The 20578-nt window shown below is 39.8% G+C and overlaps 2 protein-coding genes across 5 annotated transcripts; one reads left to right on the forward strand and one right to left on the reverse strand.

Annotated features, from left to right (window-relative positions):
• Positions 1–1069: 1069 nt before the first annotated feature.
• Positions 1070–10215, reverse strand: ripk3 (receptor-interacting serine-threonine kinase 3). 2 transcript variants are annotated; one of them, XM_020586845.1, is made up of 13 exons: positions 10087–10215; positions 8089–8193; positions 7835–8003; positions 7042–7197; positions 6362–6510; positions 5656–5705; positions 5184–5345; positions 4581–4663; positions 4415–4478; positions 4131–4195; positions 3385–3436; positions 3094–3284; positions 1070–2861 (listed from the first exon to the last, which is right to left on the reverse strand). In XM_020586845.1, the coding sequence occupies exons 3-13, from the start codon at positions 7970–7972 to the stop codon at positions 2634–2636; spliced, it is 1338 nt and encodes a 445-aa protein (XP_020442501.1). In that variant the 5' UTR covers positions 7973–8003; positions 8089–8193; positions 10087–10215; the 3' UTR covers positions 1070–2633. The 2 variants fall into 2 exon arrangements, with proteins under 2 accessions (XP_020442501.1, XP_020442500.1); XM_020586844.1 differs by having other exon boundaries at positions 8089–8252.
• A 52-nt stretch (positions 10216–10267) lies between these two features.
• khnyn (KH and NYN domain containing) lies at positions 10268–20572 on the forward strand. 3 transcript variants are annotated; one of them, XM_020586842.1, is made up of 9 exons: positions 10268–10312; positions 14383–14635; positions 14969–15103; positions 15752–17496; positions 17728–17858; positions 18860–18956; positions 19336–19443; positions 19842–19943; positions 20074–20572. In XM_020586842.1, the coding sequence occupies exons 2-9, from the start codon at positions 14417–14419 to the stop codon at positions 20462–20464; spliced, it is 2928 nt and encodes a 975-aa protein (XP_020442498.1). In that variant the 5' UTR covers positions 10268–10312; positions 14383–14416; the 3' UTR covers positions 20465–20572. The 3 variants fall into 3 exon arrangements, with proteins under 3 accessions (XP_020442498.1, XP_020442497.1, XP_020442499.1); XM_020586841.1 differs by lacking the exon at positions 10268–10312 and adding an exon at positions 13200–13655; XM_020586843.1 differs by lacking the exon at positions 10268–10312 and adding an exon at positions 13729–13877.
• The last annotated feature ends 6 nt before the right edge of the window (positions 20573–20578 follow it).

The following is a 20578-nucleotide window of genomic DNA, read 5'->3' on the forward strand; positions in this document are numbered from 1 at the left end:
TTACACTATATACTACTCCTAGATTTTGACCCCAGAAGTGTCCATTCACAATTGCAGACACTTACCTTTCACTCCTATATGTGAAAATACGTTTTAAACATTCAAATTGCTCCTTAATTGTATATATTGTATTGTCATTCCCGCTGACATGCAGCAACTCGGCACCTCTCTGTGGTGGATCCGGTGGCAGATGGAGGATTGGCGGCGAAGGAAGGGAACGGGTGCCAGAAGCCTGCTGAGCTCACGCTGGACTGTCAGAGCCAATTTGTCTCAGCGCCCCTGTGCACAGCGGAGGCTTGTGTTAGCACTTTGGAGATTCATGTCTAGAATGCAAACTAAGTACAGGACTTTCGTTCCAGTTTACCCTTTGTAAAAAATGTCTCTCTGAATTCAGAAACTGAAAAACACACATGTTAACAACAGTGTAGATGGATTAAGTTCCTAACCAGTGACATTTGTCATACAAATTGTATTAAGTTACATTGTTTTGCTAATGCAGAGACAAAACAATTCTAGTTCACCTGGTTCATGTTTTATATTTTCCATTTTATCTTCGTGGTGGAAATAAGTTTCCTACTGAAATGAAAGTGATGAAACAAAACTGATTTGCGTTGAAATAAATAGAAGACATGGGTAGATGTCAGTAATAAACACCACAGCAACTGAAAAGCAGGAGCAAAGATTTGCAGTTGAAAATCATATAAAACAGATTTAAAAAATTACAACCAAATTGTCTTTTTCAATTTTTTGCTATAAAAACTTGAACAATGAAGCAATTATCAAAAAGGTTAGATACATTTTTGAAGATGGATTAGAGTCCAAAACCCAAAGAAAAAAGGGAAACTGTAAATGTTTCCATTTGCAAGGCCGAAAACAGAGATTTGCTATAAATATGGCAATATTTACTAAATCATTAACTTCATTAACTGCTAACAAATTGTCAAAATGTGATTTTTTTTAACTGCTGCTCTTTCTTATAAACAAGTGAAGTCAACCTGATTTTGGTGTTTGAAATTAGACACTTTAAAAACATGTAAATAAAATGCAAAAAAAACTTTGAGTGCAAATGTACAGTTGAATTTATTAAATGATCAGAATCATAGTAAACAGTACTATTCTTTAGCAGTTAAAATTACCCGATTCTTTATTTTTTTATTTTCATTTAAATACCTTCAGGGTTAAAGCCTGGTGATTTTTCACAGTTTTCTTTTTGTCAACACATTTCATGAAAAGCCAAAACCCAACAATGACACAGTCCTATTAACAAGTACTGTCTGTGAATCCAAAGCGTGATGTATCTCATCACTCTGTGCCAAAAAGCTCCATTGTTGTTCACTGTAGGTAATTTGGAAGACAGTCCCACATACTGTACACTGTTGTGTTTCCACAAATAGCAGCAGAGCATCAAATGTGTGATAATACAGCACTGTAAACAGTCAACTAATTGAGACAGATTTACACATGATTTGTTAATAGCAAAAATATATTAACACCAGCCTTCAAGATAAAGGAATTCTCTTTGCATACTGCAAAACGTGACAGGAATATCAAATGCATGCTTGTTCCAGCACTTCACTGACGCTGCATCATGCTTCGACTGATTGAAATATTTCAATCCAGCATTCCGTCTCTTCATGCTGGCATCAATTCAGATGTGGATGATGTATTTTTGTAGGCCACCCAGAAGTTAGCACCAGCCTGGTTCCCTCTTTGGCAAAAAGCCAAAGGGATTTTCTCATAGACTTTTGGGTTATTGCAGAAAATGAGCTCTGTGACAAACAGTTTCCATCCATCCATTTTCTGTACCGCTTATCCTAACGAGGGGACTGGAGTTAATCCCAGGTGACACTGGGCAAGAGGCAGGGTCCACTCTGGATGGGTTGCCAGTCTATCACAAGGCTCACTCTTAGGGGCAATTTGGAGTCAGTTAACCAAAGATGCATGTCTTTGGACTTTTGCCATCAGCCTGATAGTCTGTCTGCAGACCTACAAGCTGTATAACTTTGTAATCACAACACATTCATTTTTATTCATTGCTTTCCTGCTTCTCTTTTTACACATACTAGTTAGCCTGTTTGGTATCTGAAGATCGCCTTTGCTGCTTTGTCTGTGTATGAAAAGTTTTTTCTATTACTAGGATTTGCTGTTTTTAGCCACACACCTGACATCTTTTAAAAGCCCTGGGTTTGAATAGTGCAATCCCTGTAACACTGATTACGTACTGACCTCTTTTGATTAGTCAGTGTGCTGTAAAGGTAACTTTTTGGTACCTGATGGTGGGCTTGCATTGCAACTGTGGATATTTGACTGTAGTTGGAGAAAAACCAAAACTGGCTCAGTCACTGCTGACAGGGCAAAAGGAAGATGTGAGATTTTGGTGTAAAAACAAAACTCACCCAAAAAAATATCCAGACAAAAGAAACAGAATAAATAGACTATAAAAATACCTAAACCTATTTTTGAAAAGCCCACATGGTATGAGAACATCTGAATAGTCAAAATTAGTCATAAAAATACAATCCAGCTAAGTCTTCACACAGTTTCTTTTAAATACACTTTGGTTGTGAAAGACAGAATAAACCAAATACAGAGAACTGTAAAAGAAAAGAGAACTTGAGAAGCACGATGTGAACTCAGTCAGCTCCTGACTTCTTGTCATTCCAGCTTCCTGAACGTGGACCTGGGATGTTAACACTAGATGGTGCTGTTGGGTGCCGTTTCCTCTCTAAGGGGTCTGGGGCGGAGATGTACATGGTGTTGTTGTTGCCACACTGAACTCCATTTACGTGGCTGAGATTAATGCTGATTGTACGTGGGACTGGCAGATCGCAGCGTAAAGTGTCAGGACTGGAATGCTGACGCTGCAGATATGAAGAGAGAAGAACAGCGATATGCTCAGAGTCACTGTCTCAGTGATGTCCTGTATTTAAATATAAAGCCAGTTTTTATTAGACAGCAGGCTTCGCCTGCCTTCAAGCATGGCAGTTTAGAACAAACACTTTGCCCTTCTAAATAGTCAGCCTTTCATTTTGTAAGGTGTATTTTCATTATGGAATAAATCTTTAACACAATCATACCAAGTAAAAACCCCACCTGGTACTGTGGAAAGAGGTTTTCCCTAAAAGCCGCCTGGGGAGCTTTTGTTCTGGCTTGAGGTGACCTTATCAAAGGAGATGATGGTGACGATGCAATGGGATGAACAGATGATACTTTCAATCTGTGGTCCTTCGATGAGTGGGTTTGGTCAACATGATGCACACTTGAGTGCTGAGGTGAAGGATAGTCTGAAAGGGGACACCTTCATGTGAAAACAAGCTGTGACAGAAGATTTGTCTGACTCACGATAACAGCAGCAGTTTGTACGTGGACACAATTCCTTTTTACCTTTGGCTCTTGCTTTGTCCCTTTGATTTGTAGTCCAATCACCAGCCATTTCCTGCAACAACAGCAAGTAAAGTTTGTCACTTGGTTGTTCATGATGTACCAGTGGCCTAGCTGACACGATCAAGCCTGTCTGTGGATTTCAACCTGTAAACTAAGGTTATAATAGGCTCCAACACTTCTTAAGAGTTATTTTAATGGGATTTAGGTTTTAGCTTCTTTTTGTGCTTTACACATTTTAACCCAGTTTTATCTGGTGGCATAGGGTAAGAGGTTAATGATGTCACATGTATATGAACCTGAATGCACTCTCACTAGTCACATTAAGGCGCCATACTTTACAATGCAAGTACAGAGGATTTTTTAAAGAGTCATAGAATAGAGTAGCTGATATGTTTGCAATAAGATATGAGCAAATAGACATTTAATTGAGCACTGTAAGGTTTAAAACATTTCCTCTCACTAGCTTCATTGCTTCTGTGGAATGGACAATAGGGGAATAAGTATTTACATCATTTACTAAGTAAAAGTACCATAGTATTTCTCTGTGGTTTCACAGAACAACTTATTGATCTGTGTTAGAAAGTGAATGAATAAACAATTAATTGTCATCTGTTCTTCATTAAGGAAACCTACACTGAGCCTTTTAAAGCTAATTTATACATTTTCTAAGTGTTAAAGATAAGTGAATGTCCCTATATCAGATACTCGGCGGATTGCAGTGTCAATCTGAATGTTCTACATCTCACCTGAACCGGTGGGCGTCCTGTGGGCACACTATCATAAATGTTCCCAGCTCCCACTCCGGCGTGTGCTGCAAGAAAAAACAATGGTATGACATTTGTTGACGAAGTCAGGGATTCTGCAGACAGAGTCAAGACAGTAGTTTCCCCTGTTTCTAATCAACTGCTGGCTAGCCTCAGAGTTAGCATACAGACATGACAGTATCAGTCTTTTCATCTTAAGTGAATAAGCATTCAGTCATGTAAATCTATAAAAGTAATTGAACCCCAAGATTTATTAAAAAATAGACCTGCAGCTTCAGTGATATGAACTCTCTGAAATTGCTCAGTTATTCTTTCTTCTTCATTTTGGTCCTGGAAATAGGAAGTGAAAGAGCAAATCAAGCATTTACGTAAACCAATAAAAACACCGATTTGCTGTGTCATTGAGTGTTTTTGGGGAGACTGGACACTTACCAGTCTCTTCAACACTTGATGGACGGCATCAACAACTGCATGTTTGTGCATCTTAAACACTTCTTCTGTTACAGTTGTACACTCTATGGACAACATAAAGAGATAATTCATGTTAAGGCCAGGCACGACAAACTATTAAAAGTGTAATAATCAATATTTGGTCAGTGATATAGTGAAAGGTTAATGATATCAAATGGAGAATCAGTGTGATCAAGTTTTAATCCTTAAAATATTAAAAAGCAGCTAATTTTAGAATCTTTCTGTTTTTGTTTCTCCTACAGTAGCAATGCAGCTGTTAGGCAAGTATAAAGTTGACCATGCTCACCATCTCAGTTTGTTTTGCAAGTATTTAGTCATCAACCAAAGTGGTGGACAAATAGTTTGTTGGATAAAATGTTGGCAGAATGTCAACAATGGGGTGGTACTAGAAGAAAAATCTGCATTATTCTTCCTTTGGGGTCCACAATGAGCTATTGAGATATTTTATTGTGGATGAAGCTGGTGAACCTAGCAGCCTATATACTATATATTATATTCATTCATCTCAAGGTATTCTGTGGTTTCAACCACTCTACTTTGTGGTAAAGTAGGTCGCTCTCTTACCACGGGAGGTTGGCCTTTTGTCGACTCGTTCCTCCCAGCACGTCGCCATAAGTTCGATCAGTCCTGTCAGTCCCGCACACCCTGTAGCCTGGCAGCTGATTTCCTTCAGCGATGGACGGTCTCCCCGGGGAATTCGAAGCCGCACCACACTGGACAGTGCATCTAGAGTAGAGGAAGGGTCAAAGTGAAGTTAGAGTGGCATTAAGGTTAGAAAGCCATGTACATGGAGGGATGTTTACCAACCAGGAAAAGCAGGCGAGTGCCCAGGGGCCCCACTATCAACTATGACAGATATTATCCTTTATGGGCCCCCTGGTGAGTTTAGGCCCTGGATCATCCTTCCCCCCTGCACCTCCATAAAACATTGCTGTTTCATTGTGCATAAAACATGAGATAGACTGAAGATGCTCTGAGTAAGTTGAACATGACAGAGAAGCTATGAAAAGCAGTTTAAAGAGACATTATAACTCACTTGGATATGGTTGTTTCCCCGTGACAATGGACCACAGTAGGATGCCATAGCTGAAAAAGAGACACGCCAGGATCATTAACGAAATCATAACACTTACAGTAGTAGTAGTTGTAGTTCAAGTAGGACATTTAATAAATGCATTTACTAAATACAGGACAAAAGACCAAAGGGGCTCAACCTGATGACAAGAAACAAGAGATACCAAAAGGCTAAACTAAGCAGTTTGGTCAGGGAGCTGACTAAAAAGTCAAACTGGAAAAAAAAAAACAAAGAACTGGTGACAGGCATAAAGCCAATATCTAATAAACAAGCCAAACTAAACCAGAACAAGAAACATGAAAGAGATTCAAGGCTTACATGAACAGGCAGGGTGTTGGGAACAGACATGGCAACCAGAAGGAACCAGCAAGAGGCTGGAGGAAAGGAGGAGAATATATACACAAGAGAGAAGAGCATAATGAGGGACAGGTGAACATGAGTGGTGATAGCAGTAAAGCTGGGACAGGTGTGGGGACAAAGGACAGGAAGTCTAACCAAAAGAAAAGCACCAAACAGGAAGCTAATCCACAAACCATAACAATTTTTCCCTTTAATAAAAGTCTAAGTTACATCAGTATGGTCAAGTAAACCCTGTCCAACTACATTTATGTGTTGTTATTCATTAAGTACAACACAATATTCCAAGCCAGGTTCAGTTCTCCTGTACCTGTAAATATCAGAGGCTTTTGTGGGGCTGTACGATAAGCTAAATGCTTCCGGTGGCATGTAGCTGATTGTCCCCCCTTCATCTTTGCAGTTCTTCTTGGAAGCCCGTGTGGCGCTCTGGTAAACCTGGGCTAGGCCAAAATCTGTAAGCTGAAGAAAATGGAGAATAGCCTAATTAAATTACCATAGAGAGGAAGCAAGCCATTGGAGGAAGAGAGAAAGTCACACACAGAGCACTAGGTCAAATGTGACAAAACTGCCAGACTGTTCCACAAAGACGTAATGTCCATGTAACATTAATAAACTTTTACTCTTGTGCATGTAGACAGATAAGAACCTATGAACTTGTAAATAAATATGAATTTATACATTCAAATCTTTCAAAGAGATACATTCTGTTAGTCCAGTTTTGTTTCTCCTAATTAATATGTTGCCTCAGTGCAGTGGTTCTGTGAGCTACATGCCAGTATCTGAGCCTAGACGTTGTCTCTTGTAAATTATTGTAGTGCTAAAACTCTTTCACTGCCTTTTCTGCTTGTTACCTAGTTGTAACATGTTTACGTCACTCTCAGCTTCCATTCAACCTCAGTAAAACTTACAATACCATTCACAAAGTGCAAACTAATAAAAAGTAGGATAAACATGCAGAAAGATGGCCTTTCCTGGAAGCTTTGGGCTTACTTTAGCTTTGAGATGGCTGTCCAGAAGTACATTACTGGGCTTCAGGTCCAGGTGGAGCATGGCAGGGGAGAGACTGTGGAGGAAGTTTATACCCAGCGCCACCTCATGGGCTAGCCTGCAGACCAGTGGCCACGGTGGAGCTCCACCTAAGTTCTTCTGTTGGAAGATAGGAGTGTGTAAGCAATAGTGTCTGTACAACTATGCTGGCACCTATGTGAGGCTTTATTTAGGCACTGCAGCGATATGAGCTAAATACTAATGCCAGCATGCTATCATGTTCACACAGACAATGGTTACATGTTGATGTTTAGTAGCTTTAAATGTGTACCATGTTAACGTTTTTAATTTTATGGGGTAGCATGCTAACATCTGCTAATCTGCTCAATACCCAAAGTACAGTTGAGGCTAGTGGGAATATTTTTGACCAGATATTTAATCATATAAAAGAATGCCTCAAGTATCAATACTGTTAATATTAATTCTATGTACTGGAACAGATCTGTGCATCAGACGTACAGAGTCAGTACAAAATAAAATAGATCCATTTGCTACTCATGTGCAGGGCGCATAGTGCTGCACTTCCTGCTTCTCTGCTGCAGTTGTGTACACACACAAAAACATAATTTATTCTAATAACAAAAAACATTTTTGTTATTTACATTAAAACTGTGTTTTAATGTGCATGTTATGAATTAACAATATTTTGTCATTCCATCCACTAGAACCACACACACTATCAAAAAATCAAAAGAAGGAATTTTTAAGCAGGTAGGTAGATAGGTATGGAGATTACCTGTAAAGATGCCACTGATCCTCTCTCCATGAATTCCATGACCAGACCGAGCTGCTTTGAAGGCCCAGAGGAAGGCGGTCGACCCTGGTAGATCCCAAGGACCTGAATAACATATGGGCTGCTCCCTTGACGCATCATGCTGACCTCATGCAGCAAAGATGAACTGCTCCTGCGTGTGTTTGTTTGTGTTGTCAGTAATTTACTGTTCTTTTAATTTTAATATTAGTAAATTGCTGTTCATTCCAACTACTCACCCGTCATCATAATGAAGCAGTTTAATAGCCACATCGCAGCACCACTGCTGATGCCTGGCTTTGTGGATTTGTCCAAACCCTCCAGAGTCAATCACCACCCAGTCCCTGAGAATGGAATCTGCAATCAACGCTGGTTGTGGACAGCTTGTCAGTGCCATAGTTCACTAGAGGGGGAAATTATTCATGATAAAAATTATAGGCCTGAAAGAATGAAATTCATTTTTTCTCCAGAACAAAGTGGATCCCAGTTGTGAGACTACAGAAGTTTCCTAATTAAACTTGGTTAATTTGTTTTGTGCCCAGTTTTGCCAAAGAGTCTCTTAAATTCTAATTCAATCTTGTACATAGTTGTGTAGTCAGATAAAAAAGTATTTGTATATGTACAATGCCCTGTTTTTGTAACAAAATACGTAACTTTCTAGGGTGTTTGCTTTTCAGTTTTTTAAAATAACAGGATTTATTTTAGTTAGTCAGAATTATGCATGCACTGTTCTTGATCAAATGAAGTGATCAAAATGGCTTTGAATTGTAGCATTCTTGTATAACACCATGTATTAAATTGTCTTGTCTTCATTATCAATAATGCTATATTATTCTAACTTGTGTATTTTTGTACAATGCTTTGTGTTTTTAAATTAAGAGTAAAATAATTCACTGTATAAATTCCTGTGAGTCATATACAAATAACCATATTATTAAAATTGAAATATATAGATTGTTGCCATGGTTCAGTCCCGCTGGCTTCTGGCATCATGCTTTTATTTTGTTATCATTTCCTGTTTCCGTCCCCCCCCGAGAGATTCAAGGCTTACATGAACAGGCAGGGTGTTGGGAACAGACATGGCAACCAGAAGGAACCAGCAAGAGGCAGCAAGAGCCCCCCCCTTGTGATTCCTGATTTCTGCCTTACCCTCCTGTTACCGTATATTTTCTGTGTAACAGCCCCTTGGCTGTTAGTGTTTGCCAGCATTGAACTTGGACTGTTATTTTGACTTGGAGTGTATATGTGGACTACTGTATTGTCTGCTCCTCCTGTGAGTTGTTTAGAGGGAACTAGACACTCATTCTCGTCTGGCATTATAAGAGAGTCCGCCATTAACTGACAGATTGTTCCCTCAGTAAATTCATTGTTTAGTTCATAAATTGACAGAAAGTAGTGAAACGTGCCCATCACTAAAAAAAATCTTTCCCTGAGTCTATGCTGATATCTTCAAATATCATGTTTCCTGTTTAGAACAATATATAATCTAAACATTTCACCACTCATAAAAAGGAGAAAAACAGGAAATCCTCATGTGTGAGAACCTGAAACCATGCAGGTTGAATTAGTGATAAATATTAATATAGGATAAAGCATTTTCTCTACAACCTAAAGTCTAAAAATCCTTCTTCAGTGGCTCTCCCCCTCAAAACTATTGTTTTCTGGTCAGTCAGTGTCAGGAAGTAAACAAATCTCTTATCGCTTTTACTCACCCAAAAAGTATGTTCAAAGTGCCTTATATTTCTGTTTAAGCTCTGTTCTTATAATCACACACACCCACAGACAGGAAGCCACATGTTTGTTTCTCAGGGTACTAAACACAAAACAGAAAGCCCTGAGTGGACGAAATAATAGAAACCCCTTTCAAATGTAACAATACAACTTACTACTATAATAACAAACTTTATGACACTTCCGGTGTTCATTTTCTCAATGTTGATTCACTTTGTGCTGCTGTATTAGATATTAATGCACTGTAACATTAGTGAAAAGTTACCTACTTTTTGTCCACCACCCCGAACACTAAACTCTTACTGTTTTAGTTCTAAAGTTAAAGTTAGAACTTCTAAATATTCTGTGTTCTGTGTTCCTCTGAGCCAAAACAATAACATATGAATAAAAGGATAACAATAAAGATAGGAACTACCATGAGGTGTGACCATTTTCTGATCAAAACAATACTATTAAACACTCATAACAACATTAAGGTGATTTTTTTAAAAGGGGGAACCACTCACCCTTAGGGATATACCCTTCTTCCTCATCATTCAGCCAAACCCGAGGTGGTAAATGTGTAAAAAAAACCCTCTCCTGCTCATTCAGTGACTCTCTACTAGCAGCAGCGGCATTAGCAGTAGCTGTTCTTGTTCCAGCTATGCGGGCAAAAGCAGAAGTGAAAGTACTGCCCAGGTTCAACCCAGAAATCTTTGTTTTACTTCTGCTTCTCAACTGCTCAGCAAACAGGCAAGTGTGTGACGACAACAGCCTTCTTTCTCTAATTCTAATCACTTTGTGTGACTTAAAGGCTATTAATGTATATGTATGCTTGTATATATGAGTGGATTTTAGTTATTTAATTTGTGTGATGTTTTTATAGATAGGCTCACATAGAAAGGACAACTGACTAAGTAAAATGAACAATTCAAGTCATTTTTAAGATTACTTTTAATAGTTACTTGCTATGTGTTTTTTATTCTCATATCACAAGTACAGGCTCTTTTATCCAAAGGTTTACTAATGATATCATAAAAGGGATCTAGAAAAGTCAATAAAGACTATTTAAAATATTGTCAGCAGAGGGAATATTCTGTAAAATGACTTACAGTAAAGGGGAAATTATTTGCTTGGTAATAAACAATACCTGAACAAAATAATACCTGAAACTGAGGCACCTGTACAGTCTAATGCAATCAAATACTATTGTTTTGCTATAAAATCCACTTTGATTACGTCTGCACTATATAAACTTATTACGTAATCCTTTGAGTGTTTTTTATTGACAGTCACATGATGTGGTATCAGAGGTTGTGTGTGTGCTGAAGTGATATCACCACAAGTTTAAGGGAAACCACTTATTTTACACATTAAAGTCAGGTGTTTCTGGTACTGGGGAGTACTACTGTATATGTGAAACACTGGATGAAGCCTTTGGAGAGTAGAAAACTACAAGTTTAGTCCAAGCATTGTGGGTAATGTAAGCACTAGTGTTTTGACAAGAAATGAGAATTTGTGGAATAAATAAGACATCTCTAGTTCTGTTGCACTGATTTTGGTGCATTGTTAATGTATCTACCAAGAGTTGACCATTTACTCTGTTGTACCCGGTACTTTTTACCATACTGACTCTGAGAGACGAGGCAGTCCAAGTAACTACAAAACAGTGCTGATTTATTCCATGAACACAGGCAAAAATTAACATTACACGCTCAGGTATCTTGCACCTCCAACCTGCACGCAGGCAGATGAAAGATGAAAGACCCTGAACCCACCAGACCTATACATTATATCCCCTCAGTTGGGCTAGCCCCATACTACACAGAAACGTCAACCGAGAGACTAACTTCAGCTTAGCAGTACACAACATTTATATGAAAAAATGTTACTATCTGATTGGTCCAAACTGTTGGGGAGCAGTTGTGGTTTAAACTTAACTCTCCCAAGATTGGTCCTTCAGTCCGTCCATCCTCCAATCATCCTCTCTGCTCCAATGGTCGTGGACAGCGCCCTAAAAAGGGAAGAATACCTATACTGTCTTAATTCCTATATAGACACTTACGTCTTCCTTTGTTTCCAACTAACTGCTACATTTTAGACATTGCTCTCCTGTTCCAATAAAACTGCTCTGCCTGTGTGTTTATATTGCTTCCTCGTCCTGGGCTCAGATCTAATCTCTGTTTCAACTATTCAAGGAATTCCAATAAACTATAGCTCCCCCGTCCCATTAGCGAGGTGGTGGTAATAAAGTATCTGTGGACCCTCTTTGCTAAAGCTGTAAATCTAATGAGATTTCAGTGTTTTAGTGAACCAGTCTCCCTTGATGTTAACCAGGGCTCCAGTTGGCTAACACAATATACTGACCAATGATTCAGTGAACACATAGGGTGATATATAGATATGTAACTAAATAAACATAAACACAACTGTGAGATTAAAATATATACACTTATGTATGCTATATAATAAAAACCCTAACTAATTATATTCTTTTCTATCTAAAAATGAAAATCACCCTAACATGTGTGTGTGTGTCTGTTGATTAAGTGGTGTGTAGCTAAAAACATTCTCATGGCCTCTAGTACATGTCGTGACTCAAACATAAGAACATATTATGGCTAAGGCTACGGTTATACACGTCATAATAATAATATTAAACACCCTGTCTGCTGACAGTCATCAACTCTTCTCTCTAGTTATCCTTCACCAGATGTACCCTGTAGAAACTCATAAGCATTTAACAGTCTAACTAGACATCCTATCTCCACTAAACATTTCTAATACATAAAGTATCTATCCAATTTCTATCTGACTAAAAATACCTAACAACTCCAAAGGATAAACTGGTGTTTCCTATGTTTATGTTAGTCAACTAATCCTGTAGCTCACAAAGTTATACGTGATTTTCTTACCCCTGCTGGGCACTGTAAATTTTAATACATAGCACTCAAACTGAAGTAAACTGTGTTGTTGGTGGGGACTATTTTCAGCCACAGATTTATTCATAGTGAATAGAGCAAAATAAACTACAGAACCAATTTTCGTGGAAATGAAGGAACATGTCACGCTACAGTGATAAAACCTCCTTCTCGGTTTTGGTCTTTTGTTGACATTAAGGAAACTACATACTATCAACAAATTTAACTTTTACAGTGCCACAACTGGATCCAGTTCCTTATTTGACCACTTGATGTTAAAGTTTTACCCCCAACAAAACAACAGGATGTAGTGTGGGAGGCTGCATTTCTTTTCCTGTCTTTGACATATTCAAACTCATTTTTACCCTAGCACCAAGGAGGGGAGATTTGGAAACCTTTTGTACACAGAATAACCTTAATAAATCCATTTCTACTGAGCTAAATGATGTTATAGGAGAAATGGGAAGTGTTCCCAAGCCCCCCCCTATAAAAACTGGTTTGGTACTGACAAGTGCAGCAAACCAGCACTTTAAAAAAAAAAAAAAAAAGCCAGAAAAACCCCGCTTCTGACGTCAGTGGAAATTCCCTTGACAGACAGTATGACAAGTCAAAAATTTTAACAAAATTTTACAGGTTATTAATATAACCTGCACTTTAAAAAAATGTCAGGTATGATTATTGAGAGCAATGACAATAATAATAATGGTGAACAGTAGGTTAGAAAAGCCTTAAACATTTGGGGGCGTGAGGACACAGGTGAGAGTCCATAGATGCATTTTGAGTATTTACAGTAGGGTAATTCTAGGAATAGGATATTATAAGGTTATGCGAGCGATACAGGGACCTAAACGTACCCAGCCTGAGGTATCCACCCTGCCCTTGCGATAAACACTTTGTGTCTTTAGTTTCGTTTTTGTCTCCCGTTGTGCTACGATGTTTGCGACGCTTCCTTATCCGCCACAGCAGCACCAGCTTATTGTTCCGTGATCTCAAGCCCACTTCCTCCTAGGACCGATCCCTTTGTGGCATTACACAGTGTAAAAACTGTGAACTTTGGACTCGTACATGTTGCTTTATGATTGCGAAAGACTGAAGCGACTTGTAATGCCTCCCTGTTACAAGATAAGGCTGATGCTGAAAACGAAACTTTGAAGGCGCAGAGCGACCGACTTCACGTAAGAAAACGACATAGAAAATGATATTCAGAATTATTTTAGTGACCTAGTGTTCTGTCCTAACACTCGGGTTGTTCTGTGTTTCTTGCTCTGTCTTAGAAGGAAGCAGAGCTGCTTTTATAAAACCAATAGTCAGGCAGTTGGCTGTTTGTTACGCTTTGTACCAAACGTCTTATCAGAGGCGTAATTTCATCTGCTTGTGGACAAGTTGCAGAAGCAAAGGTTATTATATGAATATACTAAAGTAGGAATGTTGTTGAACTACAGCACCAAAATACAAATCAAACAGGTTGCTGGTGATGTCAGGACATTAATAACAGGGGTATAAACGGAGAGACAGGCGCAGTGTTTACATGGTGGAGTTTGCAAAGTGGTGGAGGTATTTGTACTTTACTGGAATATTTCTACTCTGTTACATTTATGATGTACTATTTAGTCTACTACATTCATTTGGCAAGTGTTACTTTTCAGTTTAAGCCCTTAGGGCTTGTGTTACATAATAAAAACGTGATGGTTTATTGTTTATTGGGCCAGGCTACAGCTTTTCTTCCTGGAGCCCATATAAACACTGTTTGCACTTATACTTATGCAACAACAACAGTGAAGTTACAACAGAAACACTGCATCTAACAGTAACCAGTCACACAGTTTGTTTTTGTTTTTTTTTTGGTCAAAGTGTGTAAACATGTTCTAACAAATAGGTCTGTGTGAAATGTGTTTTTTGCAGTATGTTCGACTTTCTGCCACTGATTTAACAAGGGATGGATGGTGAGAGAAGTGATGGAGGTGGAGATCTGGAGGTGGAAGATGAGTTTGCATGTGCTGGAATGCTGCGGGGATCTCTGACCTGCCTGCATAGCACTGTGGAGCGGATATTTAGGGTGACATTTGGGATCGGGGCAGACGATTTGCCCCACGGCAACAATGGGCAGATATGGCTGAAACTACGAGGGCCGAGCAGCGATGTGAAAGCTGCCAAAGTATGACATATTCCCTTGTTTTATAGTTCACTGTGAGTCAGTTCTTTGGGCGATGCTGCCCAGCAGTCTGTTCCCACAATGCTGTAGCCATTTTAAATGAATATGAGTTGTATGTTTTTCTGTTGTTCTTGTCTTTTGGTGCCATATTTGAAAGCTCCAAAACAATTGGACCTTGAGCTTGTTTTGTCAACTGCTGTTTTCAGTGTCAAGAATGAATTGTCCAGTGTAAACTGATTTGCCAAGTTTAACCGATATTACATGGTCACCGCTACAGACAGAAATAATTAAAAAAATATATTAACTGCAAAAAAAATATTTCTTTTGTTTTTTTAGTTATTTGTGAAGGGACTGGTGAACCAGGAGGAACAGCAGGAGCTTTCATATCCTAGCACCCTTCATTGTGTCTTCTGTGGAGCCAGAGGGCTGTTCTTGGACTGTCTGATCAAAAGCACCTCAGCACATATAGTGGTGGGTCAGGATCTCTTTTTAGACAACATTCATGCCATTTAGATGTACGAAAAGAGAAGGTCACAATGCAGAAACTAGGGTTGGTGTAATGATACTGACTAATAATGTGATATCTTAAGATTACATTCTTGTTATTGCAGAAAAATCACACTCTTAGTCAATATCGCTATTATGTCATCAGCTAAAAATACGTTACACTCTTTATGGAGTAACACTGTATCTGTGATGTTGTCACTGGGATTTTTTTATGTATTAGTAACATATTTGGTTAGAATGCAAACATACAATTCAGGGAAATTTTAATACCAACAACTTTCTTTTTCACTATTAGTTTACTACTTGCAGCTACAAGTTCCTTGGAAATTCCTTAATAATGTATCTTGATTTTGCCTGATTTATTTCTTCAAATTCTCTGTATCATAATTTTTGAATAGGCAAATTGTGAACCTTAACTGAGAATGTTCCATATTACAAATAATAATATTTAATAAGGGAGTTATTTACTTCTTTAGCCTTTGTGAATAAAGCACAATGCAGTCAGTTTATTAAAGACTGCTATCATTCAAATACATGTTCAGTTATATTTTTCTTTTGCTGTATTATGTGGACCAAGATTAATGTCATTCTGTTTTCCTCTTAACAAATCAGGTCGGCTCCCCAGGATTCCTGCTTATATCTGGCCTGGCAGAACCGGTAGTGCGGGCCTACTCTCTTGTTACAGAGCTGGTTAAGAGGTATGAAGGGACACAATGCAGACGCTCTGAGACTGGAGACAGAGGCGAGTCCCTGGATTCACGTCGGACCTTCAAAACTCTGGTGGAGAAACGTGAGGACAGGCACATCCTGGATCTTCTGGTGCTTCCAGGGGCAGTCAAGGAAATCCTGCTGGATTTGGTGAAAGAATCAGGACTTGGGTTAAGCCCAAACCTGACAGGCAGAAATGTGAGATTACATGATGAGGCAGAGGATAGATGGGACAAATCCTCCTCCATTACATGCACACTGCCTGAGCCTTCCAGCACTACTGATCGTTGGGTTGAAGGGATGAATGTGGTTCCACGAAAAGAAGCTGCAGCCAAGGACTCCTTCCAGTCTTTCTCCATGTCTGCAGGATCCCGACCGAGAGCAGAGGGTGCTGAGGAACGGATTATGCATTCTCCACAGGAGGTGGGAGAAGATGAGCAGGCAGAGCAGATGCAAACAATAGATACCAAAGAGAAAGATGGGCTGGGGGAGGTGGAAGAGCTGGAGTCACAGTTGTCAAAGGGAAACAAGGAGTTTTGGCTCCTTTTGAAGTTCTTCACAGCCATGGGGTACACAGAAGATGTTGTGAAACGAGTGCTTGCTCAAACCGGTCCCAAAGAGGCCTCGCAGATATTGGACTTAGTTCAACAGGAACAAGATCGCAGCGACACGGAGCAGATAATTCAGGGTGCTGCAGGCCCAAAAAATCAAGATGGTGTTGGCCTGAATCAGAGGGAGAGCAACCGACCTTGTGAGACGGAGCACAGAGAGGATGAAGAAACAGCATCAGGAGGAGAAAGGGTGATTATTAGTAAGGAGCAGGTGGAAGAGATTTGTGAGGGAGGGGGTGGCGGAGCGACAGGAGGCACAGGACACTTTCAGGGAGAAGGTAGTGCTGATGAAAAGGAGGGTGGACAAGATGAAGACTTTGTCCTGGGAGTGGTGAAGAAAGCTGCAGCCAGCTGCGGGTACACAGAACAGAAAGTAGCCGAGGTCTACAGCATGTTGCCTGATCGATCCACACACCAGCTGCTCCTGGAGCTGCAGAGAGAGGAGATAAAAGAGACAGAGCCATTCAGGGAGGGCCCAAGAGAGATGGATGATGTGGTGCTGGAGATAGAGGGACCAAAATTTGATGATGATGATGAAGGATGGGTAGAATTGTTAAAGCTAAGTGCACCTTTTGCACAACCAGATTTGTCTGCTCAGAGTAATAAAGCCCAGCAGCGACCCACAATTCAATACACTTCACAGCCTCCACACCAACTTGTCCTGTCTGAAGTCAAAGGGCCGCCCATGCGTACATATCCCTCATCCCTAGATCCTCCACTTTCTCATTTCCAACATGTCCAATGCAATAAACAGTATAGCCAAAGCAGCCACTGGACTAATCCATCCCCCTCAAAAAAAAATCACCCAACTCCTGACAATGCCCCAAAGCCAAAGCCGCCAGTTTTCACCGTTAAAGACTCATCTCCCATCAGAGCGAAGGAAAGGCATGGTGTCACGCCTGCTTCTTCAGTTGTGGTGACAGGGGAGCAGCGTTTCCTGGAGGGACTCCAGACACCCTTTGACCTCCAGCTAACAGATAAGCCTGGAGACCCAAAGCTGAGGGAGATCATTATTGATGGGAGCAACGTGGCCATGAGGTGGGAATTACAGAGTGAGAAAACTTATGTGAGAAAAATGATGTCCTTATTAAAATAACTGCAGATACATCTTAGGATAGTTAACTGACTTTGCAGCTCTAAAACAAAATGTGCTCTAACAAAATCTTTTTCTAATTTTTTCATCAGCAATTTGCTAAAGCCACTTGTATCTTAGCCGATGACTGGTTTTGTTATAAAACTTTACATGTATATGTGTTGTGTTGTCCACAGTCATGGGTTGGGTCACTTCTTCTCCTGTCGAGGAATCGCTCTCGCCATCCAGCACTTTTGGGACCGAGGCCATCGTCAAATCAGTGCCCTCCTGCCCCAGTGGAGACAGAAGAGTGATCCCAGGATCAAAGGTAACATTTCTTCTTCTTCATAGAGTATTTTAAACTTAAAGCTACAGTATGTAACTTTTTTCCAAATACGTTTGTTGTAGAAATCTGCTCCAAAACTTGTCTTAATGTGGAGATGTGCTGTCGAAGCCTGTGTCCCAGATTCATTGAACAGAACTGGCAGCAGTGCCGAGATGTTAGCTTCTAAAAGGTTTTGAGTCGGATTGACTTCTCTAAACAATCAGAAATTGTTAATTATTTCTGCCTGATGAGTAAGCTTTGTTACATTCTCATTTTTTGTAATTTCATAACGACAAATATCTGAAGAGCTGGGCAGAGCGTGGTGGAGCAGGGAGACGGAGTGCTGGGCGGAGCAGAGTAGGTTGATTTGGAGTTTTGTGTTAGTGCTACCTTAAGTTACATACTGTAGCTTTCATATCTGTGGTTAGTGTGTAAACTCCTGATTATTTTATTTATCACAGTAAGAGAATTCATTTGGTATTTAAATATCGGAAATGTGCGAAAATATCTGGTAGAAATTCCAAAAACTGAAGTTGATGTCTTCAAATAACTTTATTTGTCTTATCAAGGGTCCAAACTCCAAAAATGATCATTTATAATCACAGGTAAATAAAGAAAACAGCAGCTTCTCACATTTGAGAGGCTAGAAACAAGGGGACTTTTAATCAGCTATCTAAATAGTTACCTCGTAATTTTTTGTCGATCAGCTAATAAACCCCAGGCTGTTTTCCAGAACTGCTGTATATTTAAAATACTGTAGTATACAGATAATGTAAAGTAGCCTACACAATGCAGAAACACTACTATACCTTGAAATAAAAGAGAAGTGCTTTGTTGACTTTGTGTGTGAGTTATCAAGAGAGAATGAGTTGATTAAATTGAATTGATTCAGGGTCACATGTAAAGGAAAATCAAATAAGAACTGGAGAACGTGTGAGTGTGTGGGTGTACATTTTCCCTTTAGCGCAGACTAAACATAGAGTTGTGTTTTCCCTGCCTCTCAGAGCAACACTATCTGACTGAGCTGCAGAAGCTGGGCCTACTCTCCTACACACCTTCCAGAGAGGTTCAGGGTAAGAGGATCAGCTCATACGATGACCGGTAGGTGCACTCCCACCTAAAATGATGTCAGCGTATAAACAAAAGTTACTGCTTTCACCCACTGGAGTGTAACATCTGTGTGAAAGTGAAATCTGTACGACATGTTAATTGTTTCCTGTATGTACTACATGCTAATCATCATCAATTTGTATACAAATACATCAAAACACTTTACCGTGTCATACTAACAGATGATGTGTGATGTCAGCTGTCAAGTTCAGAAGCACCTGCTGCTTCCTGTCTGTCAGAAAGATGGTTTCCTGTAGTCAGTGATGTCCTGCAGGCCTCCCCATACTCCATACTTTTAGCACTTCTATTTATTTTAAAAACAACCACTGTGAGGAGCCAAAGACTTTCATATCTTTTCATGTTTCCATAGATTCATGCTGCAGCATGCGCAAAGGACAGATGGAGTGATCGTAACTAATGACAATTTGAGAGACCTCTCAGATGAGTCCCCTGTGTTCCGAGACATCATCAAAAAGAGGTATAATAGGATGGCTATTAGGATGGTAGTTGCAGCCTTATTTTGGATTGTACTCAGATTGTAAATGCACAAAATGCAGTTCTACTGTTCTGGTTTTATTCATCTAATCAGGGAGATTTTACACTTACTTTCCATGATATGTAAGAAAATGATGGCTTTGACATCTGCATGTATCAACAAACTGTATTTGTCTACTTTTTCACTCCAGTACCTGTATAATTAAAATATGTCACTAGATTTAAAACAGTTCCAACATCTTTGTCAACCTTTCTCTGAATAAATGCATCTGTGTATAAATAAGATATTTTATGAAGCTGAATTTTTTGTCTCTTGTGGAAAAGCTGTTTAAAGGGCTAGTCCTCTAATTATAGTGGTATGTTCTCATGTTGCCACCCCAGACTTCTTCAGTACACGTTTGTTGGGGATCACTTCATGGTACCAGATGACCCTCTGGGGAGAGGAGGGCCTCACCTGGATGACTTTCTACGTTCCGAGCACAGGTTTTACTGCTACAAACACACACACACACACACACACACACATACACACAGAGTTTTGGTTCCTTCCATGTGTGCTCTATTAGTTACCTTACTGTGTGTTTTCTTAGTTTTGTTCTTTGTTTCCTCTCAGGACTCCTGATGTAGGAAACCACTCTTTTGCTGGTAGCGCCACCAATTTTCCTCCATCCAAAACACTGCGCTCCCAAACAGAGGTCATGAACTTCCGTGACCGAACACTGGGTGTTGCTCTGGATGCAGCGAATGGAGGGGGATGGGGTAAAGGTAGAGGGCATCGAAGAGGACGGGACATGGGACACCAGCACAGGGAGCATGAAGCTGGAGGTCCTGGCCTGGTGTTAAATACATGCAGGACTCCAGAGGAAACAGCCAGACTAAGAGAGCACCTCTGTCAGATTTTTCCCGATCAGGACAATATGGTGATGCTAGTGCTACAATGCCACCCAGAGGAGAGGAACATCAATGTCCTGTCTGATCTAATCTTGAAGCAGCAGGAGGAGTAGACATCTTTAGGTTTTCCCTGGTTTATTTCTGTCTTTTCTTACATTGACGTTGCCCTAATTTTCCCACCAAAGCAACTACAACAAGCAAACCAAATTATTGGTGGAACTGGATGG

The sequence above is a fragment of the Monopterus albus genome, unplaced genomic scaffold (genome assembly GCF_001952655.1).
Source record: "Monopterus albus unplaced genomic scaffold, M_albus_1.0 scaffold425.1, whole genome shotgun sequence".
Classification (NCBI taxonomy): domain Eukaryota; kingdom Metazoa; phylum Chordata; class Actinopteri; order Synbranchiformes; family Synbranchidae; genus Monopterus; species Monopterus albus.

What these genes read in the sequence shown, in the direction of transcription:
- khnyn (XM_020586842.1), top strand. Translation starts at nt 14,417, where the DNA reads ATGGATGGTGAGAGAAGTGATGGAGGTGGAGATCTGGAGGTGGAAGAT. An exon ending in GCGATGTGAAAGCTGCCAAA is followed by an intron (nt 14,636 to 14,968) that starts GTATGACATATT and finishes TTGTTTTTTTAG; the next exon opens with TTATTTGTGAAGGGACTGGT. An exon ending in GGGAGCAACGTGGCCATGAG is followed by an intron (nt 17,497 to 17,727) that starts GTGGGAATTACA and finishes TGTTGTCCACAG; the next exon opens with TCATGGGTTGGGTCACTTCT.
- ripk3 (XM_020586844.1), bottom strand. Translation starts at nt 8,246, where the DNA reads ATGGCACTGACAAGCTGTCCACAACCAGCGTTGATTGCAGATTCCATT. An exon ending in GGGGAAACAACCATATCCAA is followed by an intron (nt 5,346 to 5,655) that starts GTGAGTTATAAT and finishes CCTCTACTCTAG; the next exon opens with ATGCACTGTCCAGTGTGGTG. An exon ending in CAGGACGCCCACCGGTTCAG is followed by an intron (nt 3,437 to 4,130) that starts GTGAGATGTAGA and finishes CTGTTGTTGCAG; the next exon opens with GAAATGGCTGGTGATTGGAC.